We start from the raw sequence: 24,900 nt of genomic DNA on the forward strand, positions 1-24,900 counted from the left end.
TCCCGGCAGTCACTGACAGCCGGAGACCCAACATTCAGGTGCCCGATCGCGCGGGCAGCAAGTTAAAACCCGAGCCGTAAAAAGTCTATGGCTCGGGTTTTAAGGACCCTGACCGCTGGCCGTAAAATACAGCCAGCGATCGGGAACCAGTTAAAGGGGTTATCCGGGTCGTTTAAAAATCTGAAACATGTAATGTAATTAACTAGTAGATTATCACCACCTGAAATAGCCTCTAATTTAGTGCTGAGGCCCTGTTCAGCGCTCCAGTTGCGTAAGCTCCTATGCGGTCACATGCCATTTATCGGTCTCGTGCTGCTGCAGTTAATCGGTGGCTTCAGGGGATGGTATAAAGTAGAAGATACTTTTAACATGAAATATCCCGCGTTTCAGTGCTGAGGCCCCGTTCTCCACTGCTCCAGTCGCCTAAGCTCCTAAAGCGGCCATGTGCCGTTCATCGGTCACGTGTGGCTGCAGTCAATCGCTGGCCTCAGCGATGTTGTGCTGTTCATGGCAGCGTCATCGCTGTGGCCAGCAAAGAATGGGGCCTCAGTGCTGTAGCGGGGGCACTTTAGGTGGGGAGAATCTGCTAGTTTATTACTTTATACCATCCACCTGCTCTGCAGATTTGTAAAAGTCCTGGTTTACCCCTTTAAGCAATGTGGCTCCTTAAACATTTTTCCATGCACAGCGTCGTCCCCGACTGTAACACTGCAGCACAGTCCTATTAACTTAAATGGAGGTGGGTTGCACTTCCTTGCATAAAAGCTGGATGGGAGCATCATTGTGCAACGAAAAAATTGCTCTTCATTTTTGAGAAAGTTATGAACAATTTTAGATTTATGCTAATTAGTTTCTTAATAGACAACTGGGCGTTTTTTACCTTTTTACCAACTGGGTGTTGTAAAGAGAAGTGTGCCTCCAGGCAGGATGCTATGTCTATTCAGACTCCCTACACTTTGGTAAAGTTAATGTGGGACTTAATCGCAGCACAGTGTGATCTCGCGAGATCACGCTGTGAATGACAGCACAGAGTGATTTCGCGAGATCACGCTGTGCTGTGTGAGTAAGTCCCACAGAAGCTTTACCGAAGTGTCGGGAGTGTGAATAGACATCGCATCCTGGCTGGAGGTGATGCCTATTCACTCTCAAGACACTTCGGTAAAGTTAATGTGAGAGTATGTGACAGCACAGCATGATCTCGCGAGATCACGCTGTGCTGCGAGTACAGCTAAAAATGAATGAAGAGAAGTGTATGACGCTGATTGGTCAGCGCCATATACTTCTCCTTACAACGCCCAGTTGGTAAAAAGGTAAAAAAAAATGCCCAGTTGTCTATTAAGAAACTAATTAGCATAAATCTAAAATTGTTCATAACGATCAGATTATGTGGGAGAAAGGCCACTTATAAACTGGTGACAGAGCCTCTTTAATCTAATAAATTTGAAGCAGACTATTCTTAAGGCTATTCTTCTGCAGCATTTCTGCTAAAACTAGCAGACAATCCGCTGCAGAAAAACTGCACCATTTCCTGTATTTTTCACTGCAGAAAATAGTGCGGTTTTTGCTGCGTTTTTTTCAAGTCTGTGAGATGGAGACCACTCCTCTAAAAAACGCAGGACTTCATTCCACTTTCCGCAGCAGGAATTGACATGCTGCAGAACGAAAAATACGCACCGCAGGTGAATTTCCGGACTGAAATTTTACGTAGCGTGTGGATGACATTTGCACATTCACACCAACTTTGCTGCTACTGCATTCTGCTGCGTATATTCCGTCCACAATTACGGAGGGAAAATATGCAGCAATTCCGTTACCTGTGGACAAGCCCTTAGGGCTTGTCTAGACGTAGCGGATTTGCTGCAGAAAATGTCGACTAGCAGGCAGTCCTCGGTGGAAAATCCGCACCATTTCATGCGGTTTTTACTGCGTTTTTTTCAAGGGCTGTGTGATGGTGATATTTCTTCTTCCTGTGATGCCATTTCCACACTCTGTAAGAAATTCTGCCGCGTTTCAGAAGCAAATTACAGCGTACATCAGAAAGACGCAGGAAATAAGTCCACTTTCTGCAGCAGCAATTGACATGCTGCGGAACTAAAATTACGCACCGCAGGTGAATTTCTGGCCTGAATTTTTCACAACGTGTGGATGACATTTGTTAGGTCGTACCCACTTCCGCTGCATATTTTCTGTCCGCAATTCCGGACTGAAAATACTCAGCAATTCCGGTACGTGTGGACAAGCCCTTAGAGGTTCCCTAGACGATAGCAACAAGAGGATTTCCTAATTTTACAGCACATTCAGTGGTTCTCCATGGTAAAATAAGATATGGAATTACTGCATTGCAATATTGAAGACATGAAGCACACATTGTGGTATATTACCAATGGTATAAAGCTGGCTGCATTCTCTTCCAAGAGTATTAACTGCACAACAGTAAATATTATTTTCCATAAGTTCTGTTAAACCCAATTTGTTTCCCGCCTGTGGATTTCCATACTTATCGGACACAGGATTTGGAATAGAGTTAGTCTTGTTTTTGCACCTATAACAAGAAAAGTGTGGTTATAATAGAGCACAATAAAGAAATGCCTAGAACATTTGGGGGTCTAGAAGTGAGTGTTTCACTGCAGTTGGTTTGTCTTTTCTTTTTTTTTCTATGTTCCAGAAGCGTTGGTATGGTCTGGTGGTTCAGAGCATGGGTTGAGAAGCGCAGAACTAGAATGTTCCATATGTCAATGTGCAGGTTATTCAATTCTCCATATATATATAGATATCTATATATATATATATATATATATATATATATATATATATATATAAACATACCCGTTGATTTATCGCCATAGCCTCCATACAGGAGCAGGACAACTCCTCTTGGTGCCCTGCTGTAGGTTTCGTGACCTGACACCCAACCACCCTCAGTCGCTGACGTTAAGTATCACAGCTGTTGGACGGACAATAATTTATTTATTTTCACATTGCCCCCCACTGCCTGCCAATCCTCACAGTTCTTATTTATAATACCTACTCCCCATTACATTCCTTCTCCTCCCCACCATACTTGGCTGGTTGACCACCCTACCATGTAACTGTCGTAGAGTTTTTCAGCTCCTTTAGCACCTCTTTCCGACTCCATCCCTTTCCTCTTATATTATCGATACACTGACACCTGATGCTTATTCAGTCATCTGCTTCTATGTACAGGGGGCACCAGTTACACACTGAAATACCATTACTGTGCATTGGGTGCACCAATGCACTGAAAGGAAACACTAATCACATCTCTGTACCTACAGTATTACCAGCAGCTCGGGTACAGAGTCTAATTGGGTTTAAGAAAGAAATTTAAGGTTTGAGCATTTATTTTTTTAAACCATAGATTTCCTCCCCTCAATTATGTGGAAATGTTACAAAATATATTGGTTAAAAGGCCAATCAAACTTTAATGTTTTCTTTTATGGACCTCTTCCATATTAAAAGAAAAGTACATTTAAAGTTTGGTTCATGTTTCATGGTATTTTATGGGAATATATCAATGATATTAGTTGTGGATACCCTCTATGATGGCTCTATCACAACCATTTTGAAATGCCCTTTACTTCTTTATTATAGCATACAGTGACATCTACTCATACCTCTCACCAGATGAATTGCATGATATCCAGTATACAACAGGTTTTGGATAGCCTTCAGAAAAACAGCTCACATAGTTTGATACAAGTGTGAAATACGGTTTTCTGGGTTTGCCTAAAAAAGATCATAAATGATACGTGACTTCTTTATTGCAATCAATGATTCCATAAAAAGATTGTCTTTCTGTATAATTTTTGTTATTATGATGATTGGCTCGCTCCAGTTACAGGATTAACTTCCAGTCATAAAGTATGGAGACAGGTGACTAAAGAGACATCTTGGTCATGATATTCACCAATTAGAGGATTAGTGTCAACTGCCTTATTATAAAGAATTTTACAAGTCAGAAACACCCATTCATGTATTAAACTAAAACACCAAAATATCTGTAATGTACCTTGCTGCGGTCGAACACCGTCTCCACCTGTCAGGCACCGTCCCCACTGTGAGCCACTGTAGAAATACAGTGGCTGCATGTATACATCACTTATTGATGTCATGTGACCAGATAATCCAATAGTTCCAGCCACGTAAATGTGCAGCGCTAGAGCTATAATTTTTTAGACCATCTATCGTTCTTTCTCAGCCGAATCCATCTGTTCAGCTGAACTGACGGCTCGGCTAAGAGCAAGTCCTGCACGTCTATGACACACAGGATTCACGTAATAACAATTACATCTAAATTCATAACTTAGATGTGATTGATATTAGGTGGACCCTGTGTGTCAGAGACACACAGGACCCACTCCCAGCCGTCAGTTTAACTGGACTGACGGATTCAGCTGAGAGAACGATACAGCTTCTATATTTACAGGATACATAAAAGCTGTATCGTAAAAAGGTAAAAAAAAATAATATCAAAGTCATTTAGAAAAGTCATTAAAAAAAACATTGATTTAATAAAAAATTAAAAGGTGCCCTTAAACCAAACACAAATGCAACTCCAGATGTTCTTAGATATCTTCAAACTAGAACTCTCCACTAAGTTTGACAGACGGTTGTAGACATTGTTCAAATAATTTGTCATTGCTCCAGTGGGGTGTATACTACCTTCAAAAGATCTTACAGTTGGACTTATTAGTCTATAAAACTTTACTCCATATATCAGATGTCCAGTATAAATCCTCTAATGTAAATTTTACTTTTTTCAGTAATGGCATCTTGAGAGCTACACATCCTTTTAAAGCAGGGGTCTCAAACACGCGACCCGCATGCGGCCCCTGAGTCTGTCATCTGCGGCCCGCGGGGCACCGTAGCTCCCTCAGGAGAGGAGAGAGCAGGCGGAAGGAGGAATGCGCCGGTGCTCCTTCATGAAGTCATGAAGGAGCACAGTCCTTTGGTGGTAGGTGAGCAATGACCACACAGCCCCCTGTAGATAGTGCAACCCCCTGTAGATATTGCCCCACACACACCACCTGTAGATAGCGCTAAGTTCCTCCCGGGCCATACCTACCAACCGTCCCAGATTCCAATGGACAGTCCTGGATTCCAGGCGGTGTCCCACTGTCCTGGGAGTCCGGGTGTATGTCCCGCTGTCAAGTGTATCTGTGTCCTCAGGATGCAGGTACAGTTGAACCCAATGCTGAAGCAAGGAACTGTCAGCTCCCTGCTTCAACATTAGTTCAGAGCGTAGGAGCAGAGGGAGCTTCTCTACTCACCGAGGACTTCCCGTCACAGCGCTACTTTGAGCGCTGTAGCCGGGGAAGCCCTTGATGTCACTGTCCATATTTGAAGATAGCGCCACCCCCCTGTAGATAGCCCTAACCCCCCCCTGTAGATAGCGCCATTGGGACTCCCTATAGGAGTGACATCCTCAGCCAGAGCACAGGCCGGGGATTCCACTCCTAGAGGGAACCCTTCATTTAACTGTCCATATATGGAAAGTGACGTCAGTGGTTACTCCTGGAGCGGAATCCCCGTTACCGACGCTCTGGCAGGGGATTCCGCTCCAGGAGTAGCCCCTGACGTCACTGCCCATATATGGACAATGATATCAGGTGTTCCCTCTAGGAGCGGAAACCACGGCCTATGCTCTGGCTCAAGATGCCACTCCTAGAGGAAGTCCCAATTGCGCTATCTACAGGGGGGTATAACTATCGACGGGGGGGTGCTATCTTCAAGGGGGTGTGGCACTATCTACAGAGGGCAGTGTGGCAGTATCTACAGAGGGCACTGTGGCAGTATCTACAGAGGGCAGTGTGGCAGTATCTACAGAGGGCAGTGTGGCATTATCTACAGAGGGCAGTGTGGCAGTATCTATAGAGGGCACTGTGGCATTATCTACAGAGGGCAGTGTGGCATTATATACAGAGGGCAGTGTGGCATTATCTACAGAGGGCACTGTGGCATTATCTACAGATGGCACTGTGGCATTATCTACAGATGGCACTGTGGCACTATGTAAGAAGGGGCTGCCTAATCTTGACATTCTTGTGTCTGCCAGACGCTGCAAACTAAGCCAACTGAGTCGCCGGACTGCATTTAGCAACACTTAAACTGGAAAACTGGATTGTTAAAATAGGCACGTGGAGTAAACTCTCAAATTTCCGGTAGGTTTAACCCTAGTGATATTATTATAGTAATGTAGTAATATTATAGTAATGCAGTATTGTTATAGTAATGTAGTATTGTTATAGTAGTTCAGATAGATAATTCATTAACAATAATTTTGTATAGTATCAAATTTGAAAGTAATGCGGTCCGTCAACTTCCCATTTTTCTATGTGCGGCCCATTTACCTGGCCGAGTTTAAAACCCCTGTTTTAGAGCCATAATTTTGAGCTGTTTTCTCATGGTGGAAGAATAGACAAAAATATTTTTTTCAGATCTGAAGCATGAAGGGAGCATGATTTACTCCTGTCTCTCAAAGATGGTGACAGATAAGCTACTCATACACATGAAATATTGGCCAATCCTGCCAAAATTGTTGGAATTCGCCAACAATCTAATGTGTATAGAGGCCTTCCGACTGTCTACCGACAACTATTTCAGTTTTCTCATAAATAAACGTTTCTTGCTTTTTTTATTCTAACAGTGAATAACAAAAAATTTGGCCATTCGTACTCATGAAGACAACCCCATTTTTAAAAGGAAGCCATCTGATCGCTGCAGGTCAATTGACGCATGCATGCATTCTTACAGAGTAGCTCTCTATTCTGGCACATAGGGGGTGGTTCCAAGCAGGCTGTCCATATGACGTCCATATGCCCTAGTAGGGGTTGTCATGGTAAGACATTCCCTTTAAGTAAATTAAAGAGTGGTGTGTGACTTTTGCACAGTACTTTACATGACAGCATGCATTTCTTCTATGTATGAACAACAAAATTGTTGTATTGTTTGTATTAATAAGTTGCTACTATTATTTCTACAGTCGTTGATGCAGTTCCAGATTATGGACAGAAGTCAGCAGCTGTAGTGATGCAGACAGGTGTAGCATGCTAGATACTAAATCAGAAACAGGTCGTAAAGGCAAAAGTCGGCAACTGAATATCACATCAGGGCCAAAATCTCAAAATAGGAGCAAGGTCAACTGTCCGGGCCGTACACAATCGACAGTTGAATTGTCATAAACAGGAATAGTCACAGCTAAGGGTCTTTTTACACCGACCTATTTTGGCCATACCAACGAGTACCGATCAACGAAACAGCTCGTTGATCGGCGTTCGTTTGATTCTTCTACAAGAAGCAATGTCTGGTTATGTATGTGGACGAGCGATCGTTACTATGATTGCTCGTCCTCATGCATCACCCTCACGTCGGTGGCACATCTCACTGTTTACACAGGTTGATGTGCTGCTGACAACGATAATATTTTCTTACGCATAGACGATATGATCAGACGATGACCGATCGTTGCCCTGTTTACACAGGGCAATGATCAGGAACAAGGATTCGTAAGTGACAGATGACCCAAATCCTCATGAAAATATTCTTTTGGACAACAACTTTCTTAAAATTTGCAATCGGGGATTCTCGCGTTCTAGTGATCTACTTACTTCTTATTTTCACTTCAAAATATAATGAGTAATTGATGTTTTCACTTTGTATCACCAGCTCATATATTCCAGCTTCTTTTTCAGAGGCTCTCACCAGTTCCAAACAAATATGGCTACTGAAATTAAATAAAATTAAGTTTCATTATTTCGGCCGACAATCCTAATATGTAGCACTGTGCTAATGATAACATGTTGAATGCTTGAGCACTGCCACATAAGAAGAACGGTTGCCTGTAGTGATGAATATCCAGTATGATGTTCCACTCTAAGTATAGGCTGAATTTTGAAGAGGGTTCAATAATTTTAACACAGCAATGAAGATCCCCAGAAAATACATCAACTTACCCCTACTGGTCTTATCAGGATAATGTTGCCCATCCATGTAACAGTGCAAATCAAATTGCATCAATGGTCCTAGGTTATTGCAGACCAACACCACCCTGCTTCCGCCCATGAAATATATCTACTGCAACTCTCTTACTGCAGCATCTCAGCTACCGCAGGAGAGAAATAACCTTGTGCAATTACCTCTCTGTCTACATATTAAAGGGGTATTTCGGTTACAACAAGTTACCCCCTATCCGTAGGGTAAGGGGTAACTTGCTGATCGGTGGGTGTCTGACAGCTCGGCCCCCACCATTTACGAGAACGGGAAGCCCGAAGTTGCCCGAACCCCAAGTTTGAACCGAGCGGCAGGTCGCTCATGCGCACTGCCGCTCCATTCATTCTCTATGCAGCGCCGGAAAAAGCCGAACACTGCACTCGGCTATCTCCGGCGCTCCCATAGAGAATAAATGAAGCGGCAGTGCGCATGAGCGACCTGCCGCTCGGTTCAAACTTGGGATTCGGGCAACTTCGGGCTCCCCGTTCTCGTAAACGGTGGGGGTCCGAGCTGTCGGACACCCACCGATCAGCAATTTACCCCTTACCCTATGGATAGGGGTAACTTATTGTAACCGGAATACCCCTTTAAGGTCTCATTCACACCAGCATGTTTGATTCACGTCTGCAAAAAACTGTCCGTGTTGCGCCAATGTGGTTTCTGTGTGGCATCCGTTCTTCTTGTCCGTGTTTCTCATCTGCAAGAATTTCCTGGTTTATATTTTCCTCTGCATTTCTTAAGCAACTGATGCATGAAAAACGGGCAGCGCATGGATGTCTTCCATGTGCTGTCCGTGTTTTTCCACACACCCATAGACTTTAATGGGCAAGTCTGATCCACAAAACGGACCAGAATAGAACGTGCTGTGTGTTTCACACAACGGAAACACGCTCCGTGAAAAAACACTTATGTAAAAAAAGCCCCACTGAATTGCACAGGTAAATGTGCTGTCAGTTATTTAAACGGACAGTATACGAATGTGAAATACGTTCATGTGAATACGGCCCAAAGGGGATGCCACTTTGCAATGATACTTTCTAGTAATAAGTTGTCTTCATAAATTGCGCTTCCTCTGCCTTATCTATAACATGAATGGGGAGCACGTAAACAATTGCAGCACAGTGATGCTTCCATAGCGCTGTACAAGTAATAGCTTAAATGAGTCAACCTCTTCAACATCTGTAATAGGTGTCACAGAAGTTCTCTACCTAATTCTTACAAAAATATGATTAAAGGGGTTTTCCACCTTCTGACAACTGATGACCTATCCACCGGTTAGGTCATCAGTATATCATCGGTGCGGGTCCGACACCTGGACCCGCACCGTTAAGCCGCTCAGGTGGCCTGCGCGCACCAGATGTTATGGCACAGGAAGCATTTGGCCCTCGTACATAGCATAGCGGCCATGCTGCAGAACTGCAGGTCTGCTCTTATTCACTTAAATAGGAGCAGAGCTGCAGTACTGCGCTCGGCCGCTATTCCGTGGCCGGAGCCAACTTCGTCCGGCATGTACGTCTCGTGCACGGAGGCACCGGACCAGCTGATCTGTGCGGAGTCCAGGTGTCCAGTGGATAGGTCATCAGTTGTCAGAAAGTGGAAAACCCCTTTAATATAACACCAAGATATCACGTAAGTTTGGTTTAAGTTCTTGTTCCTGCGACTTCTTTACCATCAGTTTAGTAGAGATTCAGCCTTGTGCTAAAGATTTGGGTAATCTGAGAGAAAGACTAATTTGCTAGGGCAAGCTGTCTGACAATCCTATTGAAAACTCTGTGGTTGTTAAGTACTCTATCTTAGCAACAAGGCTGTACTGACCCACCACAGTACAATTGAATACTCTGGTGATCCCAAGATCTGGCACAATAATGTTCACAAATAACCTCTTACGTGGCTTCAATGGCTCCTAGACTTTGCTGTTATCAGTAGTTGTGATACATCATGCTCTGTTAGATATCTGTAATTTGTTTGAGATAGATTGGCTGCTATAGATACTTTACCTAACAACCATTTTTCTTACCTGTTCTCTGAACCGTTCACGACATAAGAAATATTGTTCTTATTCAGAAACCAGACAAAAGCTACCGTCTTGCTTATGTTCTGCAGTACTTTCAATGCTATCGTTTCAAAAATATTCACATTCACTGTCATGGCTGCCTTGTAAATGTTATCCGATAGCCACAAACAGTTCAAGTTCGTAGCATTGTTAAAAGAGTAGGAATTCTGTAAGATAAAATTTATGAATAATAGTAAACTTTTTCATTTTATTCACAAAGTAAAGAGCATGTATACAAGATGGAATAAAAATCAAGTTACTTATCAAGATAAAGAAGGAGATTTTCAAAAGATGGCGGTCAGGAAATTGCAGAGAGTTGAAGGGGCTGTACAGGATTAGAAAAACATGACAGTTTTTTCCCAATAACGGCACACCTGTCCATGGGCTGTGTGTGGTAGTGAATGAGGCTTAGCTGCAATACCACATACAATCTGTGGTCAGGTGTGGTGCTGTTTTTGGAAGAAAGCTAGGTTTTCCACTCCTGTACAAAGCCTTTAATGTTGGTAGCTCCTGTAGTGTATGTCTGGTCTGCAGCCAAGGGACCTAACTTGAAGCTTGTGAGCCCCAATGCAGAATCTGTAACAGAACCCCCCCCCCCCCATGTGCAATTCCTAATACTGGTGTTTTCTTATGTGGCAGAGGGGGCAGGTGCGACTGCTTCCTTTGCACCCCCTATCGATATACCCCTGCAACAGCCTATCTAACTATCTCCCACATAGAGGTTTGTTTTTACCTTGACCTTAGGCCTCATGCACAGGGCCGTGCCTGTAATCACGGGCAGCCATCTGCATTTTCGGCCCGTGCTCCCATTCAAAGTATGGGAGCATGGACCATAAAAAGTAAAAGATAGGACATGTCGGACCGTAATTACGGCCAATTTTTACGGTCGTGTGCATGTGACTAAGCATGGTTAGGGGTGAATACGTTTTCTAGGTACAATATCTAAAATGAAAATGTGGTTGCGATCAGTAAATAATGCTGCAGCTACAATGAATGAGGCTTTTCACATAAAGGTGCGGTTCCAATGGAAAACTTTATAATTTGTTTGTAAGCCATGTTGTCCTGCTTTCTCCCTTGTACAAGTTCCTCAGTGGCTTTGGCACCAGATCTTTGTGGTTGCCACAGTTCTGCATTCCAAATTTCTGTTTTCAGGTATGTCAGGCGCAGGAAATATTCTGCACTCATAAACAACACAAATATGACATATGTCTGCTCCTTCAGGTCTTCTATTGCAAAGCAACAAGCCTATCTATTTTGCCATTATATTGCCCTGTGATTATTGATATTGGGCATGTAGGTCATTCAGAAACAAATGACTGGCATCTTAGGTGTGAACAGGACATTTGGTTAGGGTGTACCACATGGGACTGGGGAGCAGTGGCGTAAATACCGCTATAGCAGCCGTAGCGGCTGCTACGGGGCCCGCGGCATGAGGGGGCCCGTGATGCCCGCCGGCACGGGCCCCCACCATGGCCGGAGGCTCCGCTAGCAGCCGCTATGGCTGTTACAGCGGGACGCCACCGAACACTACGGCAGAGCAGGGAGGTATCTCCCCGCTCTGCCATTAAACAAAAGACATGTATCCCCTATCCACAAGATATCCACAGGACAGGGGATACATGTGTGATCGTATGGCGTTCCCTACAGGGGGGGCTGTATAGCGTTCCCTACAGGGGGGGCTGTATGGCGTTCCCTACAGGGGGGGCTGTATGGCGTTCCCTACAGGGGGGGGCTGTATAGCGTTCCCTACAGGGGGGGCTGTATGGTGTTCCCTACAGGGGGGCTGTATAGCGTTATCTACAGGGGGGACTGTATGGCGCTATCTACAGAGGGGGCTGTATGGCGTTATCTACAGGGGGGGCTGTATGGCGCTATCTACCCGAGGGGGCTGTATGGCGTTATCTACAGGGGGGGCTGTAAAAAAAGGCACTATCTACAGAGGGGGGTTGTGTGACAACCAGGGGAGGGGGGCCCCAGTCAAAAGTTTGCTATGGGGCCCAGTCTTTTCTAGTTACGCCCCTGCTGGGGAGGTAGAGTGTGGCATCACTGGCATGAATAGCACAGTTTACACGTGTTCTGGCTCTTAGCCACGCTAAATATATAGGCTAAGCGTGTAAATATGGTGAAAAAATACGTGTAGTTCACTGCAAAAGAACCAAGCCTAGAACATAAATGCTCCTGCAGATCATACAGCGGCACAGCATGCGCTCCTCATGTGAGAAGGGGAGCGTGCGTCCATGGAAAACTCTGCTCAGTATATATATATATATGTGAGGTGCTGGCAGTGCCCCCTTCATGGTTGGATGTTGTGCTATCTGTGCCGAGTGTAATTGCTACATTACCTTGTATAGAGTCCAGAGAGTGCTGGGTGGCAGCCATCAGTATGCGTCAGTGTGACATCAGAGGTATATTGATGCCACCCATCGCTCCTTCGCTCTGTACGAGGCAATGTAGCAACTAGCAATTTCCTCCAGGCTACATCATTCCTCAGTGGAGGCAGTAAATAAAAATATAGACATGCGCCTCGGGGGAATGTCTATGACCTAAGGCATCGTTCACATCTGTGTCAGTCTTTCCATTTTTCTGCTCCGTCAGAGAAGCAGAACGACAAAAATACCAGAAGCCCCAGTTCCATTGTACAACGGAGACAACCGCCGCCTGATGGAACCCATTGGTCGGGTTTCTGCTAGGGTGTGTGTAGTTTCCTGGTTGTCCGTGCTGCACTATTCTTTCCGGTATTTTCGGTCAGATCTGTGACGGAAGCGCCTAGCGGACCCTCCAACGCAGATGTGAACCTGGATACTTAGACTACAATATATTTTGAAAATTATAAATATTGTAAATAAAAATGTTAAATGTATGGATAATTTTTTTTATTTTTCTACAATGGTTCTTTTTTGGAAGAACTGCAGTTGTAGATAAATGTTAAAACTTAATTCTCCCACCCCAAATATGTAGTATTTGGAAAGTGTATATTTTTGATGGTCAAAGGGCATGGCCTGCCATAAAAAGGGTGCCATAGTCAACATATGGACCCATGGGGGTGTTAGGTGTCTTAGTGTGTGAAACTGAACCATATTTTATTGCAATAAAATGAGAAAAAATAATACTAACCTTTAATCCAGTTCGAGTGTCATCTTTCACTACAGAGTTTCTTGTTAAATAACACTCAAATGGTGAGACGCTTTGTCTTGTGACCATCAATAAACTTAAAAAGACAGCAACTGTGGAAAGTAAATCAATGAAGGATTGAATCAATGTCATTGAACAACATAGAACACAGCCTGAAATGACTAATAACAGCAAACAATACATTAGTTAAAACTGTATGGCAAATGGAAAAATTTCCACCTTGGCTCACTTTATCAGCAAGTGAAATTTTTAATGCAGATTTTACATTTTGATGCGGAAATTGGCGCAGATTTTATGCTGTAGATTTCGGTGCGTTTCTTTTATAAACTTGTCATATACAATTCTGAGACGGAAGATAAACGCAAGATATATTGACATGCTGCAAAAAATCCGCACAGCGAGTCAATTTACGTCCATAAAAATTTAGCAACGTGTTGATGAGATTGCTTGAAATGTCATTTACTTTGCTAGTACTATATGACGCTGCAGGTTTGCAGCAGGTACACCTGTGCGGCAAATGTGCACGTAATACACAACGTGTGCATGTAGCCTTAGGGTATGTTCACACAGAGTGTTTTCGGACGTTTTTCGGGCCGTAAACATCCCGAAAAACGGCTGAAAAATTGGAAGCAGATGGGCCGTTTTTTATGCGGCCGTCTTTCAAAGCCGTTTTTGGAGTCGTTTTTCATAGACTGGCGTTAAAACAGCTGCGAAAATAGCGAGTTTGATTAAAAAACGTCTGAAAATCAGGAGCTGTTTTCACTTGAAAACAGCTCTGTATTTTGAGAGGTTTTTGATTTTGTGTGTGCACATACCCTTAGAGCATATGGATGTCAAAGAGTGGAATTCTCAGCTTGGGAGACCCCTATATTAGTTAGAGTAGAGCGCCGCTAACAAAGAGCTCTGGTAGCCCTCTCCGTCCATGTATAATATAAACGACCGTCATGTACAACTACATTTTATTTGGCTAGCTACAGCTTTCCCTGATGATAACAGCTGATCACTGGGCCGGCTTCAAAATAGAAAGAGTTTGTCTTGATGAGACAACCCCTTTAACCCCTTACCGACATTTGACGTAACTGTACATCATAGTCAGTCCGGGGGCAGTACAGACTGAGCCCGAACCGTACGCCATGTGTATTTTTGTAAGACAATGAGGAAAAATGATAATCAAAAAATAAAAAATGGCTGCAGCAACAAGGGGTTAATGTAGAATTGCTCGATAACAAAAATTGTTGCTGCCTCAGTATTCTTGCGATTAGCTGAATTGTTCATAATATACTCTACATGATATAACATACTGTATTAGAATTATAGAACAGGTTTCAGACATCAATATAGGAAAGGGTTCTTTACAGTTAGAGTAGTCAAACTATAGAATGTCCGACCCCAAGAGGTAGTAATGCCAGATATTATGTCAGCATTTAAAAAATACTATTTATTATGTTTATTTACAGACAAATGGCATTGAGGCGTTATAATTAATCGATCACTGAAACACAGGTAATTGAAAGGTTGGACTTAATATACCTGTGTCTTTTTTCAACCTATGTAACTGTGTAACTATGTAGGTTGTTCTTTTATAGACATGGGTCATTGTAACTTTACAACACATCATTTGTACTAGAATTTAAATTTTCATTTTTGGTATATGCATCGTAAATCAGGCATAACCAATGAATGTTGGTGAACTTCCCGTAATAAGCTATTTTAAAGAGGTTCCTTTAACAGTCACTGCACCATGCTGTCCTCCAGCAGTACATCTTTCCTGTTCAGATGATGCTAGCTGTTTCCTGTGGAGCAGAAGAGTGACTGCATGCTACAGGCAGGAAGGGAATGATGCCAAGCGACCTGCGGTCTACCCCCGCTCAAGACACAATATATGTGATATACAATGCATACTCCAGTAAGACAATAACATAGAATAACACATACCGAACATTATTTCCAAAATTTAGATGGTTCACGTTATATCCCATAAAGGCATATTACTGTAAACAGCATCTGAATGATTCATTATTTTCCTGTATATCACTGTGTTGTGTGTTCAGGCGAATACATGGAGATGATCATTTATGACGCTTTAGTTGCCAGTTGAGCTGTTTTCTAGGCAGTGGTCCAAATATGTTTGGGTCATTCCTTAGCAACCGATTCTGCTGACAGAAGGTGACATCACTCATTATTTTGGAAAAGACTGGTGCCATGTATTGATATGCTTCACTGCCAATCTAATGGACTGGAATTCCCCGTAATCCGGCAAAAATGTTTCGTTCACATCTGCGTCAGGGCTCCGTTCAGGCAGTCGACTGCGCTATTGATGTCGTCAAAACAACGGAACACGTTAATGGTGTCAAACGGCAACCATTAGCAAAGTTTCCGTCCCCATTGAGATCAATGGTGATGCAAACAGAAGCTAAGGTTTCCGTTTGCCTTTCCATTGAAGGGTTAACCCGACGGAAAACTCCAACGGAACCTCATGACTGGGCTGTAAATCTACAGGGTTTTAAACTTTTTCGGAAAGACAGGACAAATAGGAAAGGCGGTGGTGTATGTCTGTATGTGAGAAGTGATATGAAGGCGAGTGTGAAAGAGGGTGAAGATCGTGAGGCGGTTGAAACCTTGTGGGTGGAATTACAGAGGGAGGTAAACACTGAAAAAATTACTTTTGGTGTAATCTATAGACCCCCCCAATATAACTGAGGAGATGGAAGGTCAGCTATATAAACAGATGGAGCGGGCTGCACACGCGGGTACTGTAGTGATAATGGAAGATTTTAATTACCGGGATATTAATTGGTGTCATGGTTCGGCTTCAACTGCAAAGGGGAGACATTTCCTCAACCTGTTGCAGGAAAATGTTATGGGCCAGTTTGTGGAAGACCCGACTAGACGTGAAGCTCTGTTGGATCTGGTCATTTCTAATAATGCAGAGCTTGTTGGGAATGTCAATGTTCGTGAAAACCTCGGTAACAGTGATCACAATATAGTTACATTTTACCTATACTGTAAAAAACAAACACAGGCTGGGAGGGCAAATACACTTAATTAAGAAAGCAAATTTCCCCAGGATGAGGGCTGCAATTCAAGATATAGACTGGGAAGAACTAATGTCAAATAATGGTACAAATGATAAATGGGAGATTTTCAAATCTACTTTGGGTAATTATAGTGCAAAATGTATTCCTATAGGTAACAAGTATAAATGACTAAAATTAAATCCCACATGGCTTACACCTTCTGTGAAAGGGGCAATACATGACAATATTAGGGCATTTGAAAAATACAAATCTGAGGGTACATCTGTAGCCTTTTTAAATTATAAAGAGCTTAATAAAATCTGTAAAAATGTAATAAAATTAGCAAAAATACAAAATGAAAGGCAGGTGGCCAAGGATAGTAAAACAAATCCCCAAAAATTCTTCAAGTATATAAATGCTAAAAAAGCCAAGGTCTGAACATGTAGGACCCTTAGATAGTGGTAATGGGGAGTTGGTCACAGGGGATCAAGAGAAGGCAGAGTTACTAAGTGGGTTCCTTAGCGCTGTATATACAACAGAAGAAAGAGAATGCATCATATGTCCTAGGGGGAGCTGCACTGGGGGAGTCACTTGTTCAGACGGATCTGGGTGTACTTGTAGATCATAAACTAAATAACAGCATGCAGTGTCAATCAGCTGCTTCAAAGGCCGGCAAGATATTATCGTGTATTAAAAGAGGCATGGACTCGCGGGACAGGGATATAATATAACCACTTTACAAAGCATTAGTGAGGCCTCATCTAGAATATGCAGTTCAGTTCTGGGCTCCAGTTCATAGAAAGGATGCCCTGGAGTTGGAAAAAATACAAAGAGGAGCAACGAAGCTAATAAGGGGCATGGAGAATTTAAGTTATGAGGAAAGATTAAAAGAATTAAACCTATTTAGCCTTGAAAAAAGACGACTAAGGGGGGACATTATTAACTTATATAAATATATTAATGCCACATACAAAAAATATGGTGAAATCCTTTTCCATTTAAAACGCCCTTAAAAAACAATGGGTCACTCCCTCCGTCTGGAAAAAGAAAGGTTCAACCTGCAGAGGCGACAAGCCTTCTTTACTGTGAGAACTGTGAATCTATGGAATAGCCTACCGCAGGAGCCGTCACAGCAGGGACAGTAGATGGCTTTAAAAAAGGCTTAGATAATTTCCTAAAACAAAAAAATATTAGCTCCTACGTGTAGAAATTTTTACCTTCCCTTTTCCCGTCCCTTGCTTGAACTTGATGGACATGTGTCTTTTTTCAACCGTACTAACTAAGTAACTATGTAACCCCTCAACGGAAGGGCAACGCTTATGTGAACACATCTTTACATTGACTGCTTGGAATTAATATTGAAGAATGTATAAATCCCTTATTTTTAGTTGGCATTTCCAAATGTCATTTTTCAATCATTCCTACCGTGGGAAAAAATGTGCCTTGGAGATAGCAGCCATTAGCTACTACAATGTAGAAACCATACTGTTACCATACCTCCAAACCGTCCCGGATTCAGCGGGACAGTCCAGGATTCCGGGCGGTGTCCCACTGTCCAGGGCGGCCGGGGGTATGTCCCGCTGTCAACTGTCAACATATACGGCTACTCCTTAAGCGGAATCCCAGGCCAGATTATCAGCAACGGGGATTCCACTCAAGGAGTAGCCATTGAGGTCACTGTCTATATATGGACAGTAAAGTAGCACTGTGCCTGGGGAGTCCTCGGCGAGCGGAGGAGCTCCCCCTGCTCCTCCGCTCTGAACTAATTCTGAAACAGGGAGCTGATGGTTCCCTGATTCAGAATTAGTGGCTACTCCTTGAGCAGAATCCCCGTTGCCGATGATCTGGCCGGGGATTCCGCTCCTAAAGGAAACCCCTGAGGTCACTGTCCATATATTGACATTGATGTCAGGGCTCCTCCTGGAGCAGAATCTCCGGCCAGAGTTGGCAACGAGGATTCCGCTCAAGGAGTAGCCACTGACGTCACTGTCCAGGTCTTCCCACTAGGAGCGGAATCCCCGCCGGCCTATGCTCTGGCTGGGGTTTCCGCTCCTAAAGGGAGTCCCAATGGCATTATCTATATGGGGGGGCTTGGCGCTATCTTCAAGTGGAGGTGGCACTAACTACATGGACACCGTGGCACTATATAGGGGCACTATCTACATGGGCACTGTGTCACTATCTACAAGGGCACTGGTACTAGGGGCTGCTAAGGGGGCATTTTACTGTATGGGGGAGCTATGGGGACATTATGATGTTATCTAGGAATTTTTTTGGGCATTACACTGTATGGGGGCATCTGTATGGGTATTATACTGCATGGGAGAATCTGTGTGGGCATTATACTGTGTGGGCATTATACTGTATGGGGCATTTATGTTGGCTTTATACTGTATGGGTGTATCAATAGGGCAGTATAATGTATGATGGCATCTATGAGGGCATTATACTGTAGGCACTATGGGAGCATGATACTGTGTGGGCTGAACCAGGTGTGTATGGACGGGGATTGGGTGGGAATAGAAGCGTGGCTTAAAAGAAAAAAAAAAATCTGCAACGCGCTGCATCTGTTGTCCCTCTTTGTGATACGTGAAAGTTGGGAGGTATGCTGTTACAGTGAACGCTTTGAGCACATTCGGAATGTGAACACTGGTCTATACATTTTTAATTTGGATTTCCCTTGACCTGTTAGGCTATTCATGATGGAACTATGCATTGCTGGATCCGTTGTACGCCAGATACCAACGGCGCCTGATGGACTCCATTGACCTATAATAGGGTCCGTCAGGTTCCATTGTGCTGCTTTCCTGTTTTGACAGGAAAAATAGCGCTGAATGCAGTAAAAAAAATAAAACAATAAAAATACCTGCTGGAAAATTCACACTTCACGGCTAATAATGTTTTCCTTTCATTGGAAGCAAAGATTCTGGTGGTACACATTAATTCATACCACCAGTCCTCCCATCTCCACAGGTTGGCGTCTTAAGCATTGGCCTGATCACACTTTAACCATGCCTAGCAAAACTGGTGTGCGTACAAAAATGTAACAGGAAATGTGGAGTAATGAAAAATTGCAGTTATAATACGGGCATATTTTAGCATTCGTATTAGAGTATGTTCACACGGCTTATTTTCAGGCTGAGGGTATGTTCACATGTACAAATAGAAGTGGTTGTTTTTTGTTTTTTTTTTAATTTGAAGCTTATTTTGAGGCTTTTTTTTAGTTCAGCAGCGTAAAAATACACCTCATGTGAACAGCGGTGTATTTCCCATTGAAATCAATGGAACCTCCTGAACCTTCAGCAGATCCTATGGTGATCTATGTCTGGGCAGTCCCGTTCTTGCAGCCACAACGGAGCAGCATGTGGATGAGAATTGTTGAGATAGTATTTATATGGCTGGTACTGTCATCCGCTGCAGATTTTTAACTATTGCACTTACTTAACTGAATCAATATTTCATGTTAATTTAGCACAAATAAAAAATATATTAGTTCAGAAGCTAAATATAAAATAACAAGTGGAAGTGATACAGAGGGTGGGTATGACATACCGTTCGTGTTTCAATAACTGTGGTTAGTACATAGGAAGGTGAGATATTTTACATTTGATGGAAAAGAGAACAAAAACACTTGTGTATAACCAGTGAAGAAGAACTGAAAGAGTAAATGAACTTCCTTAAGGTAAATACAGAATATATTTACTGCCAGACTGAACTGAGATGGGAAGGAAATATGGAGTTCTGTTCTAGTCTAACACGTAAATCACATTACAAAAACAACAAAATGTCATTTTAACAGAAACACACAAAGAAATAATTGCGGCCACCGTCAGTACTCAGCGCGTTGTTTTGGGAAGTGCTGCTTCTTCATATATGACTGTTAGAAAATATACAATAAATAGAATATGTCAAGTCACCATAAATACAAGGGGTAAAGGAGAGCTGAAGACTTGTTTCTGGGGCGTACAATGGAATCATTGTTCAGTGTTGAGATATTTGCTAGCATGTAACCAATTCTGTCATGCTTAATATGAGCTTTGAATGCAAATATTCTGCACAAATATCTAATATACATATACCGATCAGCCATAACATTAAAACCACTTGCCTAATATTGTGTAGGCCCCCCTCATGCAACCAAAACAACATTTACCAATATAAAGTATGGACCCCACAAGACCTCCCAAGGTGTCCTGTTAATTTGGCACCAAGACGTTAGCAGCAGATACCCTCCGGTCCCGGGACAACATTTCAAATATGATGGGGCATATGGAGTAATAGTACCTGGTGTTCTCCAGTTGCCCCCCTATGCCATGGATTTGCCTTTTAGGGTCCCCTCTGTGCTGTACCAAAATGGCTGCAGAGCTTCTTAGACTACGAGTCTGAGACACTCCCACTGTTCTTGGATTGGCCATGAGCTGCTCACGTGAGCAGTTCCGTCCAATTCGTGAACAGTGGGAGTGCCTTAGACTCTGTGGCCATTTTGAGACAACACAGAGGGGCCCTTTAAATGGCGGATCCACTGTATAGGGGGCAACTGGAGGGAACCAGGTAATATTACTCCATATACACCATCACATTTATAATTTTGTCCTGAGACCGGAGGGTCGCTTTAAGTCCTGTAAATTGCAAGGTGGGGCCTCCATTGATCGGACTTGTTTTTCCAGCACATCTCACAGATGATCAAACCATTCCTGAACAATTTTTGCTGTGTGGCAGGGCGCATTATCCTGCTGAAAGAGACCTTTGCTATTAGGGAATACCGTTGCCATATAGGGGTGTACTTGGTCTCCAACAATTATTCGTCACACCAACATATTTTGAGTTGGATGTAGGTATGTTGGCTGCTAATTTGGGCACAGAATGGAATTATTATCTGAGCACTGTATGGTGCTATTGTATGGCAATTGCCTGGCATTGTTATGTGGGCCACCTTGATTCTCTATTTGCTGTTCTTTAGGTTGTCATGCACTGCCTCCTCAGGCCTTGCTCTAGACATAACTAGGCAAAAGGTCTATTTGTTTTGCCCGGAGCGTTGCTTTAAAGGGGGTAGTTAATACAAATTAAGATATTAGAATTTTATTTTTTGGGTAGGAGTATTTTTTCTTGGTACAGTTTTATAACAATGCTGGGCTTGGGGGGATATGGTCACAAAAAAAAAAACACAAAAAAAAATACTTGTGGTTACCCCTCTGATTACATCTATAGTTGGCCTTGAGTGAGTATGGTGGCTCAGTTCATTGATGCACTGGGGTCCTGGGTTTAAATCTGACCATGGACAATATCTGCAATGAGTTTGTATGTTCTCCATGTTTTTACATGGGTTTCCGGTTAACCTCTACACTCCAAAAACATACTAATAGGTTAATTGGCTCCCTATGAAATTGCCCATAGTACGTGTCTGAGATAGGGAGATTAGATCGTGAGCCCCATTGGGGACAGGAACTGATGTGAGTGATAACAATCTTTTTACAGCGCTGCAAATATATTGGCATAATATAACGGGAAATAAATAATAAACTTGAACTGAACATAAACTGCAACTTGGATCAAATGAACTTTCACTTTGCAAACTTTCTGTATGGTAAAAATCACAGGTGTCATAAAAACGATGCACAAAACTGTTTGTGGTTGATGACAAATCTGTCTATAAATAAAAAAAACATGAAATTATATATGACATTGCAGGGTCCTCATCGTGCACCTTTCCCATGATCACCCTCACTACAACAGTAGTGGGGAAATAACCAGCTTGAGGATTATAGATGGGAAGGGGGAGCAGAGATAGCGCTTGGCTCTGCTGTCCCTAGAGTGTGCTGTGACCCAGCAAAAGGAAGGGGGTCATATCATTTAGGTATTTTTGTTATGGGGCTTCATAAACTATACTCATTTTTATTACTACAATTAATTAAATTTTAATTTCCAGTGGCCTGTGCTGGCTGATCTGACTGGATGGACTTAAACTGACCCTCCGATCCTGGGAAAACATTTTAAATATAAAGATGTAAATGGGGGTAATATTATATGGACAGGGGTTACCAATACAATAGCGACAACACCATATACAATGCTACTATTTGGAAGGACAAACCCAATATCAAGAAAATTATGTTCTTCAAAAGATTAACAGCAACATGACAGTCCCCTACATTCACCCAATATATAAACGCTACACAAATGCTAAGTAGAGCCCCCACAGTTATAACGTCTATACTTAGCTCAATTACAAGTGTTCATATTAGTGCTAGGGAGTAGCACCAGCAGCTCATCCCCGAGCCCCCCGTCTTGTGATGTAGTATAAAGCGATGGTCACACTGGGGCACAGCATGTGGTCCAAGCTGTGATTCAGAGAACAAAGAGGCCTCCCATACATTTATAATGTACAGCTATAATAATGCAGCCAATGAGAATCATTTACACAGCAAGTCCTAGTAAACCACGAAGAATAATGAGCAATTAGCAGGTATGTGTTGGCCTTTGTTACAAGTAAACTTTGTGATAAGAAGTATGAAGCTGCGTCTGTGTGGGGGTATAGGCTCAGAGGACTCCTACAGTCAAATCCCTTATCTATTAAAGCAACACAGCTTTCCTGAAGAGTCTTACAGAAACAGAGCTCTCCGAAAAATAGCCTTAATGGCACAACAACATACGCAGAAATGTGGCATTTCGGATCCAAGTGTGTGTGTGTGTGTATATATATATATGTATATGCTCACACATACACTTAAAGAGGCTCTGTCACCAGATTCCCAAACCCCTATCGCATGTGATCGGCGCTGCAATGTAGATAACAGTAACGTTTTTTGTTTTTTTTTAAACGTTCATTTTTGGCCAAGTTATGAGCTATTTTATATATATGCAAATGAGCTTTGAAATGGACAACTGGGCGTGTTTTTTTCGTTATGTCCAACTGGGCGTGTATTGTGTTTTTAACTGGGCGTGTTTATGTGTATGACGCTGACCAATCCGTGACCAGTCAGCGTCATACACTCCTCTACATTCATTTACAAGCAGCACAACGATCTTTTTGCTCTTTTCTTTGAGATTGCAGCAAGCCACTCGTAATCTCGCGAGATTACGAGCTAAACGAGATTTCGTTTCCCTTGCTGGAAATCTCAGAGAAAAGATTCAGAAGTGTCAGGATTGTGAATACACATGACGTCCAGGCTGGAGGTCATGTGTATTTATTATCAGGACACTTGTGTATGTGGCTGCACATCGTTCTAGTAAGAACGCTGTGCTGCTTGTAAATGAATGGAGAGGAGTGTATGACGCTGACTGGTCACGGATTGGTCAGCGTCATACACATAAACACGCCCAGTTAAAAACACAATACACGCCCAGTTAGTAACATAAGTAAACACGCCCAGTTAAAAACACAATACACGCCCAGTTGGACATACGAAAAAAAAAACGCCCAGTTGTCCATTTCAAAGCTCATTTGCATATATATAAAATAGCTCATAACTTGGCCAAAAATGAACGTTTAAAAAAAAAAAAAAACGTTACTGTTATCTACATTGCAGCGCCGATCACATGCAATAGGAGATAGGGATTTGAGAATCTGGTGACAGAGCCTCTTTAAGATTTCTAACTTTTTTTATTTTTATAATGAGGCTTAAAGGGATTTCCATATCCCCCTGAATGTCATTGCAATGCTCAGTACTACGTACATTACAAAGAGAAGTTTTCCTGATGTAGACATGTGACATATGTGCTTGGAACACATCCCTATGCAGTGTACGGGTGTCCTGTACATTGCACAGACTAGGAGAAAGGTGCATGTACAGAAGTGGGCACCAGAGGGGCGCTGTAGGCTGGACATTCTTCCACAAACATGGAATTGAAAAGCCCTCTTATTCTTTAGGAATACGAGGGCTAATCCTGGATCAGATATAAAATGTGGGAGATTAAGGAAGTGTTCAATTACCCTGCAGCACCCCCACAGGAGGAACTAAGCATTACGCAGTGCCTATTCGTCAATGGGCTGTCCTGTAATGCAGTGTTTGGGATTACATTAACACATCATGGCACTGTACAATGAGTCTGCATTGCAAAGTATGGACGGACTGGGAGAAGTACAGATGTTTTCAGATGGATTTTTTAAATTTATTTATTTTTCATTCATTTCATTAAACATTTTTACGCTATCACAGAAAGTTTAGATATATTGAATGCCATTTATCTATTCCCTTACAAACAGAAACTCTGATAAGGTAATAGCATAAGTGTTTAATCTTAAGGTCTGTACATTATGCACTTAGTTATATGAGTGATATTTCTTTATATAATTGTATGACTGTCATTTATTATTAGTTATAAAAAATTTAAAAGGTTAAAAAAAATTGTGTAATGCACAGTTCCTCCACAAGATGGCAATGAAGTAAACGGAAGTACATTTAGAAAAGTATTCAGGCCTTGTTCACATCTGCATTGGAGGCTTCATTAGGGGCCTCTATCGCAGATCCGACTGAAATTACCGGTAACAATAGCACAGCATGATATTTCCAGTAAAACACGCTATTTCCGGAAAAAACATGGACACCCCAACGAAACCCATTAAAGTCAATTGATTCCATCGGCTGCCGGTGGGGTCCGTCAAGCAACGGAACCGGCTCTTCTGGTATTTCTGATGTTCTGCTCCGCTGACGGAGGGGAACAATGGAATGCCGAACGCCGGTATAAACC

General features: G+C 42.6%; 1 protein-coding gene across 1 annotated transcript in view; it reads right to left on the reverse strand.

Moving 5' to 3' along the window:
• The window catches only part of FLT3 (fms related receptor tyrosine kinase 3), a 65,707-nt gene extending 52,428 nt beyond the window's left edge, over nucleotides 1-13,279 (reverse strand). Inside the window, exons 1-5 of the mRNA XM_075851674.1 lie at nucleotides 13,178-13,279; nucleotides 10,028-10,230; nucleotides 7,629-7,744; nucleotides 3,636-3,747; nucleotides 2,382-2,542 (exon numbers count right to left, since the gene is read on the reverse strand). Coding sequence (XP_075707789.1) covers nucleotides 2,382-2,542; nucleotides 3,636-3,747; nucleotides 7,629-7,744; nucleotides 10,028-10,230; nucleotides 13,178-13,264 — 679 coding nt within the window. The 5' untranslated portion in view covers nucleotides 13,265-13,279. The remainder of the gene's footprint in view (nucleotides 1-2,381; nucleotides 2,543-3,635; nucleotides 3,748-7,628; nucleotides 7,745-10,027; nucleotides 10,231-13,177) is intronic.
• Between the last annotated feature and the right edge of the window lie 11,621 nt (nucleotides 13,280-24,900).

Source organism: Rhinoderma darwinii, chromosome 2 (genome assembly GCF_050947455.1).
Source record: "Rhinoderma darwinii isolate aRhiDar2 chromosome 2, aRhiDar2.hap1, whole genome shotgun sequence".
In the NCBI taxonomy this organism is placed as follows: domain Eukaryota; kingdom Metazoa; phylum Chordata; class Amphibia; order Anura; family Rhinodermatidae; genus Rhinoderma; species Rhinoderma darwinii.